The 23,896-nt window shown below is 43.6% G+C and overlaps 1 protein-coding gene across 3 annotated transcripts in view; it reads right to left on the bottom strand.

Annotated features, from left to right (window-relative positions):
• Window positions 1-1,013: 1,013 nt before the first annotated feature.
• The window catches only part of ACSS1 (acyl-CoA synthetase short chain family member 1), a 46,314-nt gene continuing 23,431 nt past the window's right edge, over window positions 1,014-23,896 (bottom strand). Inside the window, exons 9-14 of one of the 3 annotated variants that reach the window (XM_074902089.1) lie at window positions 12,516-12,628; window positions 11,493-11,619; window positions 9,702-9,829; window positions 8,039-8,102; window positions 7,358-7,480; window positions 1,014-5,555 (exon numbers count right to left, since the gene is read on the bottom strand). In XM_074902089.1, coding sequence (XP_074758190.1) covers window positions 5,359-5,555; window positions 7,358-7,480; window positions 8,039-8,102; window positions 9,702-9,829; window positions 11,493-11,619; window positions 12,516-12,628 — 752 coding nt within the window. In that variant the 3' untranslated portion in view covers window positions 1,014-5,358. The other 2 variants (XM_074902182.1, XM_074902278.1) reach the window with 2 other exon arrangements.

Raw genomic sequence — 23,896 nt, 5'->3', positions numbered from 1 at the left:
TCTGTTTTCAAGCTGAAGAAGAATCATGTTCTGTTTAGTTTAAAAACCTAAACTTACCAGTTTCTGTGGCTTGAACGGGACACAGAGACAGCCCCAGAATATAACTGTTAGGCTGGAGAAGAGTCTCCATTTTGGCAACAAATTCTCAGTAAATAGATCAGAGCAGCTGCAGTAGTGAAAGATAAACTGAGGAGATGTGCACCTGCCTTTCTGTCTAGCCCTTTTCATGACTTGTCAGACACACTTGCCCGAGAGTTGCAAGAGCTAAGAGTGGCATTGGAAGCTTTCCAGAAGCAGCTGCTGGAGGTAACAGAAGTGGCTAATGAGGATGTTCAGTGTCTGTCCCTGCATTACAACTACAGTATTATCCATGCGGTACACAGAGGGTGAAACAGTCTTCCTCACTTCGTAATGGGCAAGGTGCCCTGCAGAGGATGTATTCCTGGCACTAACAAACAATCCATGGCACCTGGGAACAAACCTCTCATCTGCTCAGCTCTGGGACAGCTACGCACTTTCCACACAATGCTGTCCCTCATGTTGCCACATATATCTTGATTTCACTCTTTTTCTACTTGTGCACAAGACGAGATTAAGGATTAGTAGCTGAACCATCCACATTAACAGTAATTAATTGTTCCTACTAATTGTTCTTGGTTTGCATCATGCAGGAGAATAACTGCAGACCAGTGGGACCTCAGGATTTACACAATATGTGCAGCTTACTGACATGCAAATGACAGTTCTTCAACTTTGAGTTGTTCTGAAGTGGCAGTTTTCTAGGGGTAATTCATGTCCTGTAAGTTATTGTTTAGAGAAAAGCAAAAAAGCAAACCAGCAATTTGGACCACAAGATGACTCATCCTGATTTCAAACTCCTTTGCCTTTCTTTGGTCTGTGCTGGTAGAATAAAATAATCAGGACAGGCAGAAGCAGGTCCAAAGAACTGAGTAAGTCCCAAACCCTTTAGGGGATGGAGGGCCAGAGACTTAGGATGCAAATCCAGCCTATCACACAGAGAAAGATATTTCCTTTAATGAAAATATTAATACAGAGATCATTGAAGAAACTGGTTTTGGTCAAAGACAATAAATGTGTTTAAAGCATGATTATAAGAAAACAGAATGAAATTAAAGGCTTACGATTAGACTGTACAACACACACTTCATCTCTAGGAAGACACAATTTCCCTTTCTAAAATAAAAAAAATCATGGTCTATGTTTCCAGTGGGGGAAAAGGCACCATGATTGAGTCTCACTGGCAAAAGCAAGTGGGAAGAAAAAAAAAGGCAAGCACATTTGCCCTCTGTAAAAAGCTGCAACAGGTAGAATTGACTCTAGATCTCTCAATGAAGCTACAAAGGCAGTCTGGCGAATAACCCACACCTTAGTCATGGACACACAAAGGTTTAGAAGAATTCAAAAGTTCTACTTTTCTAAAGGAAGCAATTACCCCTGTTTGTCCCACAATCTTACCGTATTCCATTTATCATTACCTCCTACACTGATTAGTGAAGATCAGCTCTTAAGATTGGAGGCCCATGGTCTTTTGCAAGCTACTTCCTTCCCAGTATTTCAAGAACTGAGGACATCAGTGCCGGTTTTACAGACTGAACCCCTTCCTGAACCACAAGCCTCGGGTGGGGTGAGACTACTGCCTGTGAAGCAGAAAGCACTGTCACCACACACCAATGCTGATGTTCATGACATCCAGGGAATAATGAAAATGCAAAGCTTGACTCAGGCTTGCAACTGCTGCAGTTAGCAGAGATCACGGGGGAAAAGAAGAAAGGGGGACTTCTCTGGCTGGAAAATTTCATTTTCCATAGAAGCAAAGCCTTCTATGAGTAGCCTACCCAGTGAAGCACAATATTCTCCTTTTTCTAAGAAGTACCCGTTCCAAGGCCTGCCTAGTTGTTTCTACCAGCCTCAGGGTGCTATTAGATGAATGGAGCACAGGGTTTAGCTCCAAGAGCTAATGCTGGTATACTTGCAGAAGTGCAGTTTTACAGATGAGGTGGGGGATGAGGCTGCCCAGCAGCAGCTGTGTCCAGTACAGAAAACCACATGGGAAGCACAACAGCACCACGTACTCTCTTTGAAAACCCTGTGGGGCCCTCTGAGCAAATGGACATCCCAGGGACCACAGCTCAGCTGTGGAAATGCACAAAGAAGAGAGTTGCCATTGTGGTACCAGATGGCAGGCATGTGGCACTCTAAGCTTGCACATGCTGGTGATGTCATTTTAGCAAAGGTGCTCGTAAGGCTTCAGAAGTTCACATGAGGTTTGTTTGTAATTACAGTCTGTCCACACCATGGCTGGCATGGCTGTGAATTTATTGGGGTGCTGCAGCTAGACTGATTAGTCTGTAACCTCCCTGGCAGTCGTGGTCCTAAGCCATGAAAGCAGAACCAACAGGGATACAGGTGAGGGAGCACACCCTATCTCCCATTTTCCCTGAGCAGAGGAATTGTATGATGAATGTCTCAATGCACCAAAGCGCACTGCTCCTCACACAGCTAGTCTTCATGAGACACTTCAGATGAATTATACCATGTGTCTGTGACCACTGGGTTACACCTTAGCATGGAAATTTCAGGTCAACAGGACAAGGAAATTCTATAACCATAATAGAGGAAATGCTTTCTTGACTAAAAAGAAAGTGTGTAATCTTGTTCAAAAGTAATTTTTCTTCCTCCACACTGTATTTCAGATTGTGTGGAGACAATTTGTTTAATCAAGGCAGTCTACTTTTCCTGTAAAAAGCATTAACTCCTGGCTCCTTCTCACCTGAAAATCACTTAAGGAAGTTTGGGGTTTTTTTTGCAATGACAATCAAGGATATACGTACTGGCTGTCTCCTAAAATACTAGCATCCTGTGAACTCTATCTAATTTTCTCATCTTCAGCTTCCCACAAAGTCCACAGGATGTCTACTTACCTTAAGCAAAAATGGACTGCAGTCAGAAAGGATGGAAATTTTAACAAAGCATGATATTCCCTGGAGCTGAATTTTCATTTTTCGTAGAGATGACATTTCATTTCATCAACATTTCCCATGATATTCCCTAATTCCCTACTACCCAGTCCCTAGAGATATTTAAAATAAATTTTAAAAAAACCCAAAACAGCAAATGCAGCTAGCATTTGAGAACAAATCATACTGCAAGCAGCCTGCTTCCTCATTTGGTATCAAAATCTCTGCTAGCCAAAAAACTCACCACTCCTCTCCCAGTCCTACAGGGTCACCTAGCCATTTCCTTCCTGCCTTTCCTGCCTCCATTTAGGTGGACAGATTGTCTTTCCAGTGCACAGTTCCACTGGAGAACGCAGTGCTGCTCCAGTTAAATTCATCAGTAAGTCACGCCTGTAAAACTAGGGCAAAATTTTTCAATTCTGCCAATTACTCACGGGTTTGACAGGCCAAAATATATAGCTCTGTGAAACTAAGCAGACTGTCATCTGAGAAAGACAGAGGCAGGACTGCAAGGCTTGATGGAGTGACCCCGGCTACAGCTGTAGAATGGTGGTTAGCAGTCACTCAGCTTAGGCAGGTTAAGATGGAGCAGCTCTACCCGAGCCCTTGTGGCACACACTCCCAGGATCAGCACTGTGCACACCACTCTAGTTTATGCCTTGAGTTTCTGCACCCAGGTAGAGGGGAGGAGTCCTCTACCATGCTTTCCTGGCAGGCTCTGTGGCCCCTCCAGCCACTCTGAACACCTCAGTCAACTGAAAACAAATTTAGCAGTGGCAGAAGTCTCAAAGGCATTTGGCACCTAGAGGCTTTTCCATGATCTTCAGTGTCATAGTAGAGGACAGGAGACCTAGTAGCAAATTCTTCTGAACAGCCCAAATACAAGGACTGTTTCAATCAGAATGTGTTCATGATAAAATAAGTCCAGAAGTAAAACACTGAATATATTAGTTGCAATTCTGAAAGCATATGAAAGAAGAAGGCTATCGTTCCCTGCTATTCCGAGGTTGCTGGTCTGGAATGCTACCGTCACTTTCCAGAAGGCGTCTAAGAGGCACTTCGTCCTTCTTTGTGGATTGTGCAATTTGCAGTACCCACATTGCACTTAACACTTTGGAAAATCAGCACAGCAGCACACAGAAGGGGCAGACATGGTAGGGCCCAACTTGAAACGATAAGTGTTAAGTCATAACTTCTGAAGGGAGAAACAACCTACCTCCAGACTGGGTGCCTGTCTTTATTGGTGCAAGCAAGATTACAGGCCATTTGGGAGTGGGCTAAAATAAGCACTCCTTGGTCAGAAGTCACACAGCCTGGCAAGTCATAACAAACCCTCCAGCACATCTCTGTCAGCTGCAGACCTCTTGAGCACTTCTGGATTTTGTTTCCCAATGCTTCTCTGACAGACAGCAAGCATACATCATCCCTTTTCATAGCAACTTCAAGAAACCAAGACACCTACATAAATCACCAACTGGCAACAAAAATCTACCAGTTGGAGACCACCACTCCTAATATGCAGAAGTGAACCACAATGGACAACACTGATCCAGTTGTCATCATCAGTGAGGAAGAGGACAGTTACGTTAAAAGCTTAGTTGGTGATCTCAGTTTCTCCAGGCAGAATAAAAGCCTGTGGGACCAGACCCCTCTTACGCAACTGGCAATGCACTGAGGACATATAGGAAGTCCAGCAGTAGGCTCTGTGGCTCAGTTTTGCAGCTGGAAGTGCCAGCACTGGGTTGCCTAGGTGGGACATGAAGGGACACAGGCTCACCATCTCTGGCAAGTCCTAGGACATACAGTGGTAGGAACAAATCCTTATGAGGCAAGCCAAAGGATGTATTAGAACAACTGGGTAAACAGAAGAATTACCAGACTAGCCATATCTTTCTCATTTCCCTAATAACATATGTGAAACATCTACTGGGTATTCTACCCAGCATTGCTGAAAAGGCGCCGCAGTTGCAGTGAAATACTCAGATATCCAAACCAAAGAAAAAATTGAAGTACATTCCAGGGCTTCTTTTAAACCAGCAAAAGTATTGTATAAAAACATTTCCCTGTACAGTAACATTAAAATAAGAAACATTAATAATTGAATCTTGCTTCAGCTAGTATTAAGTTTCATCATAGCTAATGAAAACCACCAACAGCTGCTCTACAACAGCCCTAAAAGCAATGAAAGGGAGCTCACTGACTGCAAAACTGCAGATTGCTCCTAGCTCTGGGCATCTCAAAATACATTGTTCAGTGGAAAATCTTGTCTCCCTAGAAAGGAACACAGTCTTTAAAAAAACACCAAGAGAGAATTATGTTGTCTGCCTGGTTATCTGAGACTTCCCACATTTACAGAGTAGAGAGATTCCAGAGCTGCCTGTTATAAGGAACTTTTCTCCTTGTACTTCTGGTAAGCATCCAGTATCTCCTTGACAACACTTGGATCATCAAGTGTGGTGACATCTCCCATGTTACTTGATTGTTCAGTGACTACTTTCCTCAGCAGCCTTCTCATGATCTTCCCTGATCGAGTTTTAGGAAGACGTTTCACCACCTGCAGAGAAGGGAAAGACACACCTATAATGGAACCTGGACCCTGCTGGAAACCACAAGGAAATTTGGCTTAACGGTCCTAAGTGTGGCACACCATCTCATGGCCACAGCTTCTTTGAGGCTCCTGGAAAATATTAGACCACAGAGTACACTAGTTTATGTCTAAGGGAAGGAGCATCACTAGCATCGGTGCCTTGTGCTATAAATTTTAATCTTATTTAAGTGGATTTTGTTCCTCATTTACTCATTGTTTTATATGTCCAGGCTGGGTGCTGCAGGACACACAGCTCTTTGGAGAATCAGGTCCTGAATAAGCTGTTAATTATTGAACTAGAAAGCTAGTTACACTCAAAAACTTAGGCACTGATGATGACACAGATCTCAACACATTACCAGAACAGACATAATCCCCTTTACAGGGCACGAATATAAAGCACACAATACTGCAAGGCAGCTACAGGATCTCCTATTCAAGGGATAACTGCTATCTGCTGATGTTTCTCTTTGCCTGATCATATCTGTCAGCCTACACACCTTCCTTCATAATCAGAAAGAAGAATGTTAAATGTCTTGGCTATGCTTCCTGCAAAGGACTTAGCAGCAAATTCAAAGGCTTTAGCATAAACTTGAGCCTGGTAAAGAGTTCTCAGGCCCTGAACAGAGACACTAGCAGGTCTCATATTTTGCTACATGATCAGGCCAGTAGGTTACAAAACTCCAAAGCATGCAAGGAAACAGTTGTCGGACAGTCTCTGCAGGACTACCCCCAAACACAGGGAAACAGGGTGTTTCTTTGCAAACCTGCAAGTTTTGGAAGCTGCTCTAATCCACTGAGGATGTCCTGGGCTGTTCCAAGTTGAATGAGCCACCCTTGCTCCCTGCTCCTTTTGTATTCTGTAACCTGTGGCTTGGTGTCCAACTTCCAAGCATGCAGCTAAAGCAGAAGCCTCTCAAAGAAGTGGTCTGGTCTCTGCCTCCAAGCAGAGTGTGGCATGGATGCAGGTGGGTCTTGGGGGGCAGCTAAGGGGCAGCTTTGTGCACTCTCCCCAAAGACACAAAGGGAGCTACTGAAAAGCAAGGAGGCTTGAAACAGAGCCTGGAGTTCATCAGTGCTCCCAGGGTCAGGCTGAATGGCTGTCAGTTATGCAACAGAAACAGCCAGTGCTTTGAAATGTGGGGTTGATGCTAACTATCAAAACAAAATAGCTGAGCAGTGGAAAGTGTCACTCTGCCTCTCAGTGACACTGAAGGTTGTGGCATTTCTCTACAGTTTGGTGGGGTTTTATCTGATCCATTGCACAGGATCACAGACAGCAGTGCTACATTGCTTCAGCAAGGGGTTAGCTGAGGGCCAGAGCTGTATGGAGCAGTAATGCTGCTGCATGGTGACAGGGACATCAAGCACATCTTGAGGCACAGGGTGGCCTAGGATTCACCTCTGCCAGAGCTCTCACCAAGCATGGTGCTCTTAACACTCTCTGTGCATCCTATTTAGAGGGTTGTTCGGCACTTGGTCCAAATGAAGCAGCCTCAAGGTGGCTCTAAAACATGCTCCTGTAACAGTCCCACCAAGAAGCTGTTCTGCAGGCTGGAGCAGCTATAATATCCCAGCCACCCTCTGGGTCACTGCTGATCCTCAGGCATGGATGAGGAGCGCATGCAGACCACTGCACCTTCCCTCCCTGACCTAGGGATCCCTCCAGCTAGTTCTGTTTTCCTGCTTCTTTGTCCTGCCAGAAAGGAACAACAGTCAGCACTACAGACAGAAAGGTGACACTTGCTCAGTATGATCATTCCCACTCCTGGTACCAGTTACAGTTTCCCACTTACCAGAATGTGGTCAGGCACAGCATATTTTGCTATCTTGGAAGCCACTATGGTTTTGAGCTCTTCTTTGACACGGTCTACATGAGCTGTCTGCTCCTTTAGTACGATGAAAGCAAAGGCACCTGGAAGACAAATGTGCAGAAGCCACATAACTCATATTAGATCCTGGCTGGCAAGACCTGGGATGCTCATTGAAATGCCAAAGCAGGTTTCAAATCATTCTTATGCGCAATCTAGGGACTGCCAAGAAAACCATTGATCCTGTTCACAAAAGGGAGTCAGACTCCAGCCTTCAAATAATGGCCCAGCCTTATCTTGACATCTATGGACCAGACTAATCTCAGTGACAGTGACAACTCAACATAAATTACTAAAGTGTCATTGGGATTAAAACCTGACCAACGCAAATTAGCTATTCCAATTCCGTTCAAAGGACATGTCTGAGCACAGTCCTTTTAAAGGAAGCTCTACCACACAGAAAACAGTTGAGGGAATAATATCTGCATGCATCTTAAGAACACACAGTTATTTTCATGGCTGTCTTTGCCTCCTGGGGCTTCGCCAGTCAATGTAAGGATACCTGCCCTCCCATTCCCTCAGCACCTCCTAACATGCAGCCCAGGTTAGAAATTAACAAAAGTGTATGCAGGTGTCATGTCGGGACACTGCTTTTCACATACCTTCTCCTTTGATCTTGTGCGGATACCCAATCACAGCTGTCTCAGGCACCTCGGGGTGATCAGCCTTCACAAAAAATGAAACAAAAACACACAGAGCCTAACAACTGCTTCAAGCCCTGCAGCATTTGTGCCAGCTGCTCTAGGAACAAACCACTTTGCCATATCTCACACTCCCCTTGGTAGATCCTGCTGAAAGTGCAACAGGAAAGCTGGATGCCACCTTCCTACCGCATGCTCAGCTGGTGGCCATGGCCATGTCTCTAAGAGTAGCATTTACAAACTGAATTGGCCCTGCTTTTAAACACACAAGTAAGTACTCTTACATACACTGCTAAGCCCACTGCACACCAAGATGAATTTGCACCAGCAGGAAACCTGCTTTCTCTTTCTTTGTCTGTACTCTTGTGTGTACATGGCTATGGTCCCCAGTGGTGACTGGCCGTGACCAAATCACAAACAAAATCAGTCCTGCATTGCTCTGTGCCACAGGGAACTGTTGCCAGCAGAACAAAAGAGAAGCTGCCAACATCACAGTCCACATTTGACTGGCATTTATAAGTGCCCAAAGCGGATCAGAAGGCAGAAAGAATCAGGCTTCTTCATTTTCCCAGAAGAGGGGAAGGGTTGTTTTTCCAAATGCATATTTTTATTGTTATGCTACACAACTGTGGTTTATTCTGTCACACTTCAGAGTTTGATTTAACATTCTTCTGCAGAAAGATGACAGTTTGGGTGTACAGACAAAATCACATATCTGAATCCCACACCAAAGACTGGATTGTACTATCTTAAATTAGATAAAAATATGAAAGAAAACATCACAGAGCAATCTAAGCATATAAATATATTTGCATATACACATGCATACACATACATAGAGTGGAAGAGGAACTGGATCCTATATCTACAATCAGAAATCCACACAGACAAAAGGAGTACTCACAGAGGAGAAAGTAGGCTCCTGTGTGCCGTGCAAACACGGCTCAGGTTTATCAAATATTACATTTAAGTGCCATTTTCAGGCAAGGCCCAGTTATAGAAATAAATGTTCAGGTGAAGCTTTGAAGATAAATGCTCTGAGGACTTTTTGGTTTTAATTCCCTGAGCTAATATTATTTTCTCTCAAAATGACAGGCTAGCTTTGCAGCTGACACGAATCAAGGTTGCTTCATATTAAACACTGCTGAATTCTCAGGCATACTCAGCTCATTTGGACAATCACGAATGACAGATTTGAAGGAGGGCTTAGGTGTTAGCACAAGGGAAGGAACAAACAGGAGAGACAATTCCTTATGGAGACTCAACTGGCATCCAAAATATCAACTGCAACAGCACAATGTCACTGAGAGGAAACACAGCTCTGACAGTTCAACTGCAGGGACTGCCCACAGTGTGACTCCTCTCTCACTTGTCTTTGATTTTTAAGGAGATCCTTTAAGGAGATTTTTTGTCTCCTTAAAAAGGGGTCTGTTTCCTTTTGCATATTTGCTATTCATTATGCATCAAGTTGTGTGTATGCAGGGGCAGGGGTTTGAAGGCAAGAGATCCTGCGCTTGTTTAAATTCATGAAACTTCTTTGACAGGGCCACCCTGCCCCAAAGATATGCCCTGTCAATCTTGGAACTGCTTGGAACTTACCATTGGAAACCTGCTTGGAACTTACCATTGCATCTTCTATCTCTGCTGTCCCCAGTCTGTGTCCGCTGATGTTAATGACATCATCCATCCGCCCCGTTATCTGGTAATAGCCTTTCTTGTTCCTGTAAGCACCATCCCCTGTGAAGTAGAAACCTATAGCAAAGATACAGGGGTGGTCAGCAGCAGGAAGTGTACCAGCCTATTTCTTTGGGCTCTGATGCAGAACAGATGATGCTCTAGGACAGCAACTAGGGTAGGGAGGATTAGGCAGCTTGCAGGGTCTCATAAGCTTACAGCTGCGTGACCTGCCACACACCATTTCCCACTACCCCCTGCCATCCCCCACCTTCATCTGCCTTGCCTGGGCTGTGCTGGCTCCTAGCAGACACCTGAGGAGCATCAAGACAGTGGAGCTCAGATCTCTGCCTAGATACGCAAAATAATTGCAGGCAATTGGCAGCAATCAGGGGCAGAAATCCCTGTAGTAAAACCAAGTTCAGCAATACAACACAATGATGCTTTGTTGGATTTACAAAACCAAGGGGGCCTCTGATCTCCCTAGGCTTTACACACCTACAGCTGCACAGCAACTGTGTGCTCAGGCCTGGTGCATACAGCACTGAAATACAACCACTTCAGATGCTATTTGCCATTCATGCCATAGGGTATTGGTCAAAGTCAGATCTGCTGCTAGCTACACCTTAGCGCTCACGGGAAAACTACAGCTGTTCAGCTGAAAGGGAGCAGTTATACTACATTTTGTACATGGGAACACTGCCAATTTTTTTTAATCACTTACACTGGGACAAATGAAAAGCTATTTTCCCTCCTGGCTAACAAGATTCAGATCCCAGATAACAGCCCCTCTCCAGAATGAGCATGGCAGAAACACTGTTATCAGACTGGCTAAAAAAACCCAACCAACCCACAACAAGCATGGTGTTTGGAGGGTCTAAAACATTTGACGAAAACTGAAAAAGACCCGGTGGTTCCAGAAAACTTCAGTGTCACTAAGAACACTGTTGGCTCTTGAACTTGGCTCTTCATCAAAGCCATGTCCACATCTGAACTGCTGCTGTGGCACTTCTGAGCAGCAGCAGGCAGCTAGCACTGTGAAATCTGAAGGTGGTTCTTGCCAAGACGCATTGCTGGCCAATTCATGGCCTTTCAGTCATGCCTCCTGCCCTTTCAAATCAATTAAATGACTATCAACTAAATATCAACAAGATTTCAGATGCAAATATGCCGTGAATAATAAGGGACTATGGGCTCATTCAACTTCTTCTACCAGTTTCCTATTCTTATTTTTGAAGCCATTTTGTACAATTTGCAGGATTGTTTCTCTAATTTTTGTCTACCTTGTAGCTTGCAAATCCCTTTCAGTTGCTCCCCTGAGTGAAGACAGTGGCCTTGTCCAACATCCAAAAAAAGATGTTTCCGACACTTCTAATTACTTGCCAGATACAACTTGATCATATTTTAAAAAGGAAGGATGTAACACAGCATGTGACCGCAGGGGTGAGATTCAGTGATGTAGGAGATACTTTCCAATTAAATACACCTGTTTCCAAGTGAGACTCAAATGGCCCCAAGGAAAATGTTTTTGGACTTTAAAACTTGGGCATTAAAATGTTCTAGAAAATACATTTCCTTTTGACAGATAGAAAGGTCAACACTAAGACATGCTTGCAACATGTGACACACAATCCCAAGTAACCAAAGTCTTGCTGGTACAGAAATATCACAAAGTGCTGCTGAAAATATTCAGTCTGTTTATACTGCAGTGCAAACTGCCTTCTCTTGGCACTTTCCTTACCTGGGTAGGCTTTGAAATAGGCATCAACAAATCGCTGCTGATCTCCATAGATTGTTCTTGCCATGCCAGGCCATGGCTGGGCAATGCAGAGTGCACCAGACACATCGTTGCCCTCTATAACCTTTCCCTGCAGGTTTAAGCACAGGTAGGATGACCAGGTGAACAAAACAGGAACAGTAAGGACTTCTGTGTCATTGATCTGGCAAGAGTCACACTGTCGCTCACTGCAGACCACCAGTGGAGGGCCACAGGTGGAGAAAATGAGCCCACTCATGAAGCTACTGTCTGTATCTTGCCTTCCTCAGCCCTTAAAGACAGCAGCACAGCAGATAAGACTAAAAGAAAAGTGAGTCCTGTGATTTTCTGGAGGGAAATGCCAACAAAGATGACAGCAAAAACGTGCCAAGCAGCCAAAGGATGCCTGGGATGAGGCTAGAAGCAAAATGCCTGAACCCCTACCTTCCACTTCTGTTAACTGCCACATTCCCTTACCAAACTGTACGAGAAAGAGATTACATGCTTTAGTGTTTAACAGAGCCCTGGAACGCAGATGGGGATTGCTCCACACAGCTTCACTGGCCAGTACCACTTTTCTCAGGGCCTCATGTCTTGTATTTCCCTTGGAAAACTCCACCAGTCCCATTGACTGCTCCAGTCTTGCCATGACACTAGATGTTGCATGTTCTGCTCCAACTGTTCAGCTCCCTGGTTCTCAGAAGCTGTGTGACTTCTGACCTAATAAATCAAGGCAGCAGCTCCTAATCAGAAGCAGTGTAAGACCATAAAAGTGATGCTGAAAGTGCAAACACTCCTCTAGAGATTTGCAGACAGCTTGCAATGCCCAGCTGGCAATCTGTATGGACATTTGAGATACGCTCAATAAGTAAATTGCTCATCTATTCTACCATTTTAATGGAGGAACAAACATTCTTCTAGACCCTTTTCCTCTGACATTAGAAAGGTGATTAAGGCAAAACCACACATCATCTTCTCTTCTGGGCACCCAGAACAGCCTCAACTCACATTCTCATCCATCAGCACGGGCACAATCCCAAAGAAAGGTCTCATAGCCATAGCCGGAACAATCTCAGCTTTCTTCTCTGAAGGCCGTGGGGCAATGCAGATGCCACCAGTTTCTGGAAAAATAATGAAAAACAAAAAGGGGGGGGGGGGGGCATCCAATGCTGGATGAAAGCAAATGCCAGCTCTTCTTAGTTAAAGAAGAGAACAGCGAAGCCACCTTGAAAGAAAAAGCCACTGGGAAGGAATCATGCAACACCAAGCAGCACAGACATCTGAAAGCAGCACAGACCTGGTAAACTAAGAGCTCTTTGTGAATATAAGAAAGGCTTAAACACAGAAAAACCATCTGGCAAGCCAGGTGAAGTACTAAGGCTTGGACAATAGACCCAAGCCAGAGTTGACATATAGATGAATCCTGTATATTTTACAACCAATAACCATTGTGCTAATAGGTGTTTTACTAAGTTATTACAAACCACCTATTCTGATGTAAAAGGTGAAAGTATTGAAGCCTGACCAACAGGCCCTGAACCGAAGTTGCTAACTCAGTACGTTATCATTGGTGAAATATGTATGGAAGATGTAGCTCTCTTGAATGTATATTTATCTTTCTTTTGTGTGGATAAAATAACAGGGTCATGGAGACCACAGTCTGGCACTGTGGCCTGATGGGAGACCTTGCGCATAATCCAATTAGATAAGCAGGGCAACTCCCTTAGCTTCTCCCTTGAGCCCTGGCCAGGCTCTGGGGGAATCTAATGTAAGACTGAAACCAGATATTTCCACTCAAAACAAAGGTGCCAGCTGTTCTGGCTTGCTGATTTGGGGGTGTATAAGGCTGGACCCGCTCACAGCGACTTCGGACGCCTCAGCTACGGGTGGACGCACCGTGTAGGATTTCCCCCTTGCCGGGACAGGCTCTCCAAACCCTCGCTGTAACCGGGGCTGCCCAGCATCTGCGGGTCTGGATGGTGGTAACGTGTGCAAGTGGTGATGGATCTTTCCTAATCACTCTTGTCTCTCTCTGGTAGCAATGATTTGATGCATTACCCTGTATTTTCCAGTTTGCTTTAAGTGCACTATTCTGTCTTTTCTTACTGTATGTTTTCTGTATTATTCTGTTACATTATTTAGTTATTTTGAGTAAAATATGCCTGGTCTTTTCACTGTGGTGTCTGAGTTTAATTGGTATTCCTAATCAGCAAAACATAAATTGGTGTCAGAAGTGGGATAGGACAAAAATGCCATTATTTAAAGTAGTCATTGGATGTTTTAAATTGTATGAAAAGGTACCTATTGAAAAAAGAAAAGAAGTTACAAATTCAAATAAACAAGGGTGAATTTTGTTAACTGCATATAGAAAACAACACCAGAGTAAAGAGAAGCTGTTGTTAGAGCACTCCCAGATGGAGTGACAGATGTGTGATTTGCAGAGTCAAATAGTGATGTTGCAATGCCAGAATAAGTTGCTTGTTGATAAGCTGGATACTTATTAGACAGTGGCAGAGAAAGCTGCAGTGCAAGTAGCACAATATAGAATAGCAGAAGGAGAGGGCAAGTGAATTGTAAGAAAGTGCATGTGGTGATTGCAGAAGCGGGTGTGCAGTGTGATCCTGGTAGAGATCCTAATACTGGGCTACCTGTGAGAAAGGATATGATAGAGGATTATACACAGTATGAAGTAAATGACATAACTGAAAGATTTAAATAGAGACCAGGGGAATCCCTGCTCTCTTGGATGGTGCGTTTGCACAGTCAGGGAGTGGCAAGGGTAACCCTAGACACAGGAGATTCTAAAAGATTTTTAAGTTCAGATTTGTTTGTTCAAGATGCATTTCAAAATAATGATCAGGATATCAATTTGTTAGCGTTGGCTGCACTGGGATGTAATACCAAATATCCTACAGAAAATGTAAGGCTGGCATCTGACCGTCAGTGGTATACTTTGCGAGACTGTATACAGTGAATGAAAGAGGAAGGGATGAAAGCAGCTATATTTTTAGGAAATACTGATCTTTTAATGCAATATCCTTTGTCAGTCACTATGAGAAACAGGGTGATTAAAACTGCTCCACCAGCATATAAAAATGTAATTATGCCCCTTTGCATTAATGATATGGGGGATCCCCTCAATGAAGTAACTGAAGAAGTGCAACAGTTATGTGACCTTGATGAGAGGGGGCCCCTGAAGAAGTTCAGAGAATCGAGATATTCAAGATAGCCCTAAAGGCAGTGAAAACAGGATTTCTTGTGAGGAAAAATTTACTGCTTTACTAGAGGATGGTATGCCCCGTGATAAAACTGATGGAATTTTGACCCCAGAATTGTGGGAGATATATAAACAGAGAGGGCTGAATGCATGCAACAAAAAGGTACAAAATTCACAGGCCAAGGCGGCAGGGACAGCTCAGCCTACAGCACCACCTCTTGACCCACGACGGGACCCTCCAGCTGCTCACAGAGGGCCCCCGTGAGAGGATCACCGGTTCTGGGGGTGAAAGAGGGTTGGGCACCGTTCTCTGACTTGTACCCTTTGTGGGAGGCAAGGGAAGTGAATCAATACTATAATCAGCACATATGAATTAATGGCCAAGCCCCAGGACAGCGGGTGCAGAAGGACCAACAGCCCCATGTAGAACTTAAAAAGTTTTTGTTTTGTCTGTTTGTTGATTTAAAGGTTTTGTTTTGTTCTTTAAAACAACTGGTCCCCACAAACTGTAAAGGCCCTAATTGACATTGGAGTGGAGGCCTCCTTAATATATGGGAACCCCAGGAAATTGAAAGGATAACCTGTAATTATTACAGGTTTGGGAGGAAAATAAATTAAAGCTGTACAAACATAAATAGAAATAAAAATAGGAAACTTCTCAAAACAATTATATTCAGTCATGGTCGTCCCCATTCCTGAATATATAATTGGTATAGAATTCTAAAAAGGCTAACTTTAAATCTTTCTGATTGTCAGTATAATCTCTGTATTAGTGCCAGACCTGTTACGGTTGGCAAAGTAAAAACGCCTCCTGTGCAGATCCTGGCTGCAACTAAGTTAGTTACAATGAGACAATACAGAATTCTGGGAGGACATGAAGAGATATCACAAACAATTAGAGATTTATTAGATGTAGAAGTTTTGAGGTGGCAGTCCAGTGTGGTCTGTCAAGAAAAGTGATGGATCCTAGAGAATGACAGTGGCTTTTAAAGAAGTAAATAAACATATGGCACCACTTGCAGCAGCTGTGCCAGACACTGCCACTTTAACAGAAGTTCAGAAACATCCAGGAACTTGGTACACTGTAATAGATTTGGCTAATTCATTTTTTACAAAAATTGCAGAGGAGCATTGGGACCAATTTGCTTTCACAAGGGTGGCTGCACAGCCCCACTATCTGTCATAGAATTGTAGCTGAAAACACTTAAATGAAATACAGCTGCCTCCTCACACACAATTAAGCCATATAGATGATATTTTGATTCAAGGAAATGAGGAGGAGGAAATAAAACTTCTTGAATTAGTGGTAGATCATATGAAACAGAAGGGTTGGGAAATTAACTCTGCAAAAAACCAAGGACTGTCTCAGACAGTGAGGTTTCTGGGAATTCAGTGGCATTGCGGGCACCAAGCCAGCCCCACATGGCCCTGACTACCCCAGAAATCCATCTCATTTTTCAGGACAACCTGTCTTAGTCAAACTCCCCATGGTGGGAGGAGCACCATTGGTATTGGATACCCAAATAAACAAGTATACTTGGAAAGCCAAAGATGCTCATGGAAAGGAGCACAAAATTAATACAAGGTGGATTATCCCATCTTTCTAATTACAACCCACTTTCAGTTCTCAAAATGAACCGAGAAGCTTTTCTTTCCTTTCTCTTGCAGGTAAAACCCCCGGAGAAAGATATCCTGAGTCACAATGGGGGAGCCTTATGTAAATTTAAATTTTTACATAGTGTTGATGTTCACTGTCTTACTAATATTTCTAGGATGTACTGTTTATCATTGGAAAAGTTGCTTTGGGCGACCGTTCACCTCTCTCTTGGCTCTGCGGGAAGCTCCAGCTTTCTAAGTGGAGAGGAACTTGGCTAACCAAGAGAAACTTGACTAACAAAGAATGAGAGAAAAACAAATTTGTGGGTTTAGGTCATTACATTGCCAGTATTATGAGCAAAAAACAGACAGCAAATCAGGGGAAGGTCCTTTTGTTAATGGGGCCTGGGGCGAGATGGAGGTACCAAGGCCTAAACCACACATGCACTCTGGGCTGGAGGCATGGATATCCATTTTCCCGCTGCACAGGCAGAACCCCATCTCCAGCAAGCCAGAACAATATATTCAGCTCCACAACTGACAACAAAACCCAGAATATTTTCCCTTATGATATGTATGTGTTGGTCTTGTAAGTGTCCATATAAACCATCTTGTAATTGTACTTGTTCATGTAGACAACCACCTTCTCCCCCCAGTCCCCAAGGACTGGGAGCACATCCTTAGGCCTAGCCTGGGACACATTTTGGTTAAATATGTTTCGTTAAAATATTGTTAATTGACATTGTTATTGTTACTGTTACTTTTATTATATGCTTGGTTAGAATATTTTTAACCATTGTTAGTATTAATGGTGTTTTACTTGTTGCACAGTTTGGCCTTATTACTGTTTTTGCTATGTATTATTCTCTGCTTTATTCCATTAATTCAACACGTTTTGACCAATATGCAATTTATAGCCACCTCATCACTGAACAGTGTTAAATATATCCACGTGATGTACCAGCCAAAGCCATCAATTGTGAAAATTTTATGGACAGATGTTTTTCCCTGTTTTCTTTTGCTGTATGATTTTATCATGTTAATGCTTCATCTTCTTGCTAGATATTGTTTCATATTTTATACAATTGATCACTATTTCATTGGATGAATTATAAAATGCTCTTTTCTGGCCTTCTGTAAACAACTCTCCTTTCCTAAAGCCACCATGGGTCCTGAAGCAATCTCTGAGCCACAGGGTGGTGTGAGAGACTGAAATGTCCTATGGCTGTCTCAAAGCTTGCTTGTGTCTTCGCAGACCTCCAAGAAAAGCTGCTGTGGCGTGTGAACTGGTCTGGGGGATGTCACCCAGGGAAGCAGGAGGGTATTGAAGGATGCACCCCCCTACTCTGCGGTTGCATTGTCCAGACTCCTTAGACAAGCCTCAAAGGGGCAGAGGTGTGCTGATCTGGCCCCATCCTGTAGCCATTTGTGGCCCCATTGTGTAGGCCAGACCCCATGCCTGCATTGCTAATGAACTCACAAGAGGCAAATGTTCCTGCCTGGAAGACAGATGCAACAAAACCTGTGGGACCAGAGAAAAAAAAAAAAAGCAAAAAACTAAAGCTGAGCAGATCTGCTAATCAGCAGCATCAGAAAATTTTGCTGAGTGTGCATCTACCATCGAGGCCAGACCCGTGTGCACCCACCACTGAAAAACTGAAGACTGAGGACCAACAGGACCCTGCTGGATCCATGGTGGTGACTATTCTTGCAGCCCTATCCTGCATCCTTGCTTTATTTCTGCCTTTTCCTTCCATTCTGTCCTATCACTACCCCCAAAATGCTCAGGAATATGCTATGCAGGATACATCAGACCCCTATTCTTTTTACTGTCACAAGACCAGGGAAAGAGGCTTGGAGTTAAAGTATATGATGATTTGGTTAGAGAGCAGCAGTCCACTGACACTTCTCTAACTAGGGGAAGTAGTCAAAAATGGGCATGAATGGCCACCTGAAAGAAATAATTACAGGTGCCAGAGAACCCATTTATAATTTAAATCAGATATTTCGGTTACAAGCTGTCCTAGAAATAATAAGTAAACAAACTGCTATGGCTCTTGACCTTCTAGATGACCAATCCTCTCAAATGAGGAATGCAATTTTTCAGCATCCCATGGTCTTAGATTGTTAGCAGAAGAAGGTAGAGTCTGTGGGAAATTAAATGAATCAAATTGCTGTTTGCAAATTGATGATAATGAGTTATTTATTTTACTACTTTTCCAAGAGATGAGAAAATTAGCTCATGTACCGATCCAAACATGGGAAGGCTTGGACCTGGAACTGTTTTAATGTTTGCCGGGGGGTCCTTGGATCAAACATGCTCTTTACTTTTTCCTTTGTGCTATCGCTAGCCTAGTGTTTATTCCTTGTTTAATCCCTTGTAGCATACAGTTGATCAAGCGTGCAGTAATGGAAATGCAATTTGTAGTTGTACCTGACAAGACATCATCAACTGATTAACGAGAACTAATGTCACCAACCACAGAAATGGTTTGAGAGCCATGATTCACCTATAGATCAAAGGACCGATTGAAGTGCTAAGGCTTGGACAATAGGCCCAAGCCAGAGTTGATCTATAGATAAATCCTGCATATTTTATAACTGATAACCATTGTGCTAATAGGTATTTTACTAAGTTATTACAAACCACCTATTCTGATGTAAAAGGTGGAAGTATTGAAGCCTGACCAACAGGCCCTGAACCGAAGTTGCTAACTCAGTACATTATCATTGGTGAAATATGTATGGCAGATGTAGCTCTCTTGAATGTATATTTATCTTTCTTTTGTGTGGATAAAATAACAGGGTCATGGAGACCACAGTCTGGCACTGTGGCCTGATGGGAGACCTTGCGCATAATCCAATTAGATAGGCAGGGAAACTCCCTTAGCTTCTCCCTTGAGCCCTGGCCAGGCTCTGGGGGAATCTAATGTAAGACTGAAACCAGATATTTCCGCTTAAAACAAAGGTGCCAGCTATTCTGGCTTGCTGATTTGGGGGTGTATAAGGCTGGACCCGCTCACAGCGACTTTGGACGCCTCAGCTACGGGTGGACGCACCGCGTAGGATTTCCCCCTTGCCGGGACAGGCTCTCCAAACCCTCGCTGTAACCGGGGCTGCCCAGCATCTGCGAGTCTGGATGATGGTAACGTGTGCAAGTGGTGATGGATCTTTCTTAATCACTATTGTCTCTCTCTCTGGTAGTAATGATTTGAGGCATTACCCGGTATTTTCCTATTTAAGTGCTCTATTCTGTCTTTTCTTACTGTATATTTTCTGTATTATTGTTATATTATTTAGTTATTTTGAGTAAAATACGCCTGCTCTTTTCACTCTGGTGTCTGAGTTTAACTGATATCCCTAATCAGCAAAACACCAGGATGACACCACCAAGGCCTGTTCTCTCTACAAAGGACATTGCAGCAGGTAGAGAGCACAGAGCTGCAGGCAGGTGAGCTCGGATCAAGAGCTACTCCTACTCCCAATTTGTACGGTGCCTCATTCAGTGCTGCCTACAAAAATCACTGCTCACTGTGTACACCAGTGACAAACCAAAGACTTCAGCCAAGCAACCTCCTCAGCAGAAGAGCAGCTTGCCATGCCCCAGAGCATCAGGATCACTGGCATCCAGCTTAGCTCTTCAGAGGCTCAGAGGAAGGCAGTATATGGTTCTAGAGCAGCTGGCTTTGCACCAGCAGCCACAGCGTGTATGTTCAACAGCCTTCCCACAGTCCTGTCCATAGCAAATCAATCAGACACAGTGAAGAACCCATGGATTCGGCCCACATGTTCTGTTCCCTACACCTGGCCCTAAGTCAGTTCACAGATGAACGCACTCCTCCAGCTATCAACCACCAACCAACACAGGCAGCTCTAACACATGCTGATACCCTTGCAGGTCCTTCTCACACTAGTAGGGCTGCCTGGTGGCAGGAACAGTACTAACCAGCCCCATTTTCTAGCCCGGAAGTTATTTTACAGGAAAAGTATAAGCATGTCAGGGGATTTATCTCCTGATGCTGTTTTTACAGCTGTCTAAGGTTAGTGTGAAAAGCACTTCAGGAGTCTGAATTATTATTAATACAGAGTATGAGATTAACCCACCTCTTACAGGCAGGTTAAGCTTATCTTCTATTCAAAATTGAACGATTTAATCATCCCTTTTCATTCCTGCTGGGATGAACATTAAATCAGATTCCAACCTTAATCAGATCTTTACTTTTCTAAAACTAATTCAGAAACACAACAGAAACAAAAGGAGAATTAGGCTTTTAAAAATAAAGGTCTATAAATAAAGGTATGTTCTGCCACTTTGAGAGTGAATTCCTCTACTGGCTTTGCTGAGATTGTGAAAACTGAAACCAGGGGTTGGAAAGATCGAATTTAACCTTGAATTTGCATCTACCTGCCCTGACATAGCTATGAGGAAGGATCTCTTTGAGAAATCTTAAGCTTCAGACCTGCAGAAAATAATTTCACATGTGGCTTATGCATAAAATTACTTCAGATTTCATTGATGAGCATGCATCCACTTCACATGTTTCTGTTTATTTTGCAAAGGTCATCTTGAATTTTTTCAGAAAAAGAAAAAAGCACCCCAGACACCTGCTGTTCTCTGCACAAACAGAATCTGCATCAGAGCAGGGGACCAGATTAAACTGATGGTTGCTCTTCCCAAGCCATTACTCATTCTGAATACAGCACTGCGAGCTGTGTTTCAACATGGGTTTTGCCACATCCTACACATCCTGCAACCAGCTGCACATAACACAGTAAAGTCACATTCCAGAGGGAGATGCCTGGTGGCAAGGATGCTTTAAAAATTATTTGCACAGTAAAGACCTATTTTAAACTGGTTTAAAAGTACTACTTTTAGCCACTGACAGATGACAGTTACCAAGGCTTCTAGGCTCTACCCTGCCTTTATGAAGTCTGACTCTTTAGAGGCAGAGCTGGCAGAAGAAAAATTATGCTTCCATGTTACCTGTGCCCATGCTGTCACCTCAGTGCAAATCCACCCACACTTTAAGCAAGGACAGCAGAGTCTGAGCAACAAGGGTCACGCATGGAAACAGGCTTCCCTCTGCTAGGGTAAATCACTTCTGGCAGCAGGGTGGAACATGTACTCTCTGCCACCGTTGTCTTCACCACCGCAGATTGGCCTGACTACTTTGGGGGGAATCCATCTCAGAAGCACCAGCCCAGTCTAAATTGCTATGAGATGATGCCAAAACCAAAAGTTTCCAGGGCCTATTCAGAGATGTCTTTCAAAACCAGCTTTTGTTCACAGCTGTGTACAACAGCTGTACTTTTTTAAAAAAAGTAGTAACAAAAGTAAAAATACCTAGTATCTCTTCTGCACTGCAAAGAACTACACCTGAAACTCAAACACAGCTTTGATTCTACTACTGCCAATCATGGCACAGCACTACCTAACAGTAAGAGTCACAGGAATTTTTCATCTCTCTCACCTGCACATACCACACGACTCAAATTGCTTCTCATAATTGCTGTCTCACTCCTTTGCTCATGCAAAGACTTCCAAGTATATTCTTAAATCACCATTTGCTAATCTTTACGCCTACCAGGCTTTATTAGCTGGCAACGTGTTGCTGCTTCAGAGAGCAACATACCATAGAGGACACTATATACTACAGCATAATTAACAAGCTGTATTGAAATTGTATACAAGAGGTGACACTGCAGGACCACAGCTAGCATCAATCAAACTGTTTTTATGATCTCTTTCCACGCTGCCTTTACATTTAAATGGTGTATAATGTTTCCAAGATTAATTTGGCTTCCTCTTTATTGGAAGTATCAACTGTGGAGAAAGACTGATTCTACTTTCTAACAAAATCAATTTCATGAATATTTATCATTATGTTTTCAGGAGCTGGTAACTGTTTACCTGCAAAACTATGCCTGGTTCAAAGTAAGATCAAGTACTCTGCACTTGCAGACTGTCCAACCTGACAGTTGTTGCTCCAAAAACCCTGGAGAAACACAGTTTAATATAAGATTCAACCCTGTACTTCGGAGGAAATAGAAGCCACTGCATGCACCAGTTAACTGAAGATAAACAAAAAAAAAAGATTCTTCTCAATTCCGCCACTGTAAAATAATGAACTGCTTCTCCATGGTGTTTCATTTCAGAGCAGCGAGGAGGAAGGCATATAGCACCCAGTCAGTCAGTTTTCCCTCTGTTCAGCATGTGAGAACCCAGATGGTTTGAGATCAGCAGTTTGAGTAGATACTATTTAACATGGCTGCTCTGAATTCTGAGGTTGTTTTATTTCAATTCTGGAAATAAAAAGAGTCTGCAAGTCTGGTCTGGATTAAATAGAACTTGGTTGTGTGCCAGAAACTAATTCATCACATTGAGATGGGCCACGGGGATCCTGAAGAGAGAGCCTGCTAGCAGGAATAAGGATGAAATCAGAAGCAGCCTGACTGAAAAGGGTATGAATATTCTGCCCAATGGAAGCTAGAAATTTAAGAATAGGGATGGCTTTTTTTCAGCAGAGGCAGAGTGCCAGCAGCTGTGCTGCATCCTTTAAGTCCATGGCTCCATGACAAACTGTGGTTCACAACTTGAGAAGGACATATTGCAAGATACCTTTGGCAACTCTGGAATGTGGGTGCCCAGAAGAGAGGACCAGGTGCTGAGGAAGGAGCTGAGAAGGAGCTGCAGGACTCCTTCAAGCACAGCGCCCCAGCAGGCAGCACAGCCCCAGCCACAGTGCAGCACTGTGGCCTCTCTCCGCTGCCAGCCAGGGAGGGCAGGAGGCACGGTCCAACTCTGCTACAACTAGATAGGGATTTGAGAGTCAGTCACTCTGTCCAGCAGGTTGTAAACAGAAAACAAGCCTTAATTGATGTACACAGCTGGGCCAAGCATGCTGTCAAAACAGAAGTGCACTCCTTTTTGAGGCACCAAAAGTCCAGGGCCAAAGCAACTACAGCATACTACTTCACTCCTGGGAGAAGCTGCTCCCAGGCAGACCTGCTGGGTGATAGCCACTGTCCCCTACCCACCCAATGCACAGACAGCAAGCTCCACTCACTCCCTTCCAATCCGATGGAGCAGTTGCACTAGGTCCCTTTGGCTCCACACCTTAGTTTTCCATCCTCCTCTGACCGTTTCCAGGAAGGGAAACAAAGCACACTTGAGTACACATTGTGGTTATATGGTACTATAAACACCTTTTCATGGTAAGACCATATCAGGGTCAGTGCAGCTGGATAAATAACTGAAAATGAGGTTTCCAATTCAAGCTGCCTACTCCCAGTTTTGCCCAAAAACTCAATCTCTGCCTCCTGTTTCTAGAGCCAATTGAGATTTTCTGGCGTTCAAAATATCAAAGAACATTTAGAGGGGAAAAGAAAAAAAACAACATTGCTATTGCTTTCATATGATGTTACATTGCTATTATGTGCTGAAACTCCCCAGTGACTTTCAAAAGCTGATCAAAACACCATGAGGGTTTTTTGACAGACTTGCTGAATCAAATTGAAATGTATTAATCTTTCTCTACCCACCAGCACCCTGTGGGGTGGTCAGGGCCCCCCATGA

The sequence above is a fragment of the Athene noctua genome, chromosome 1, assembly GCF_965140245.1.
Source record: "Athene noctua chromosome 1, bAthNoc1.hap1.1, whole genome shotgun sequence".
NCBI lineage: Eukaryota > Metazoa > Chordata > Aves > Strigiformes > Strigidae > Athene > Athene noctua.
The sequence above is the reverse complement of the archived record's forward strand: the minus strand, read 5'-3'. Positions and strand labels throughout refer to the sequence as shown.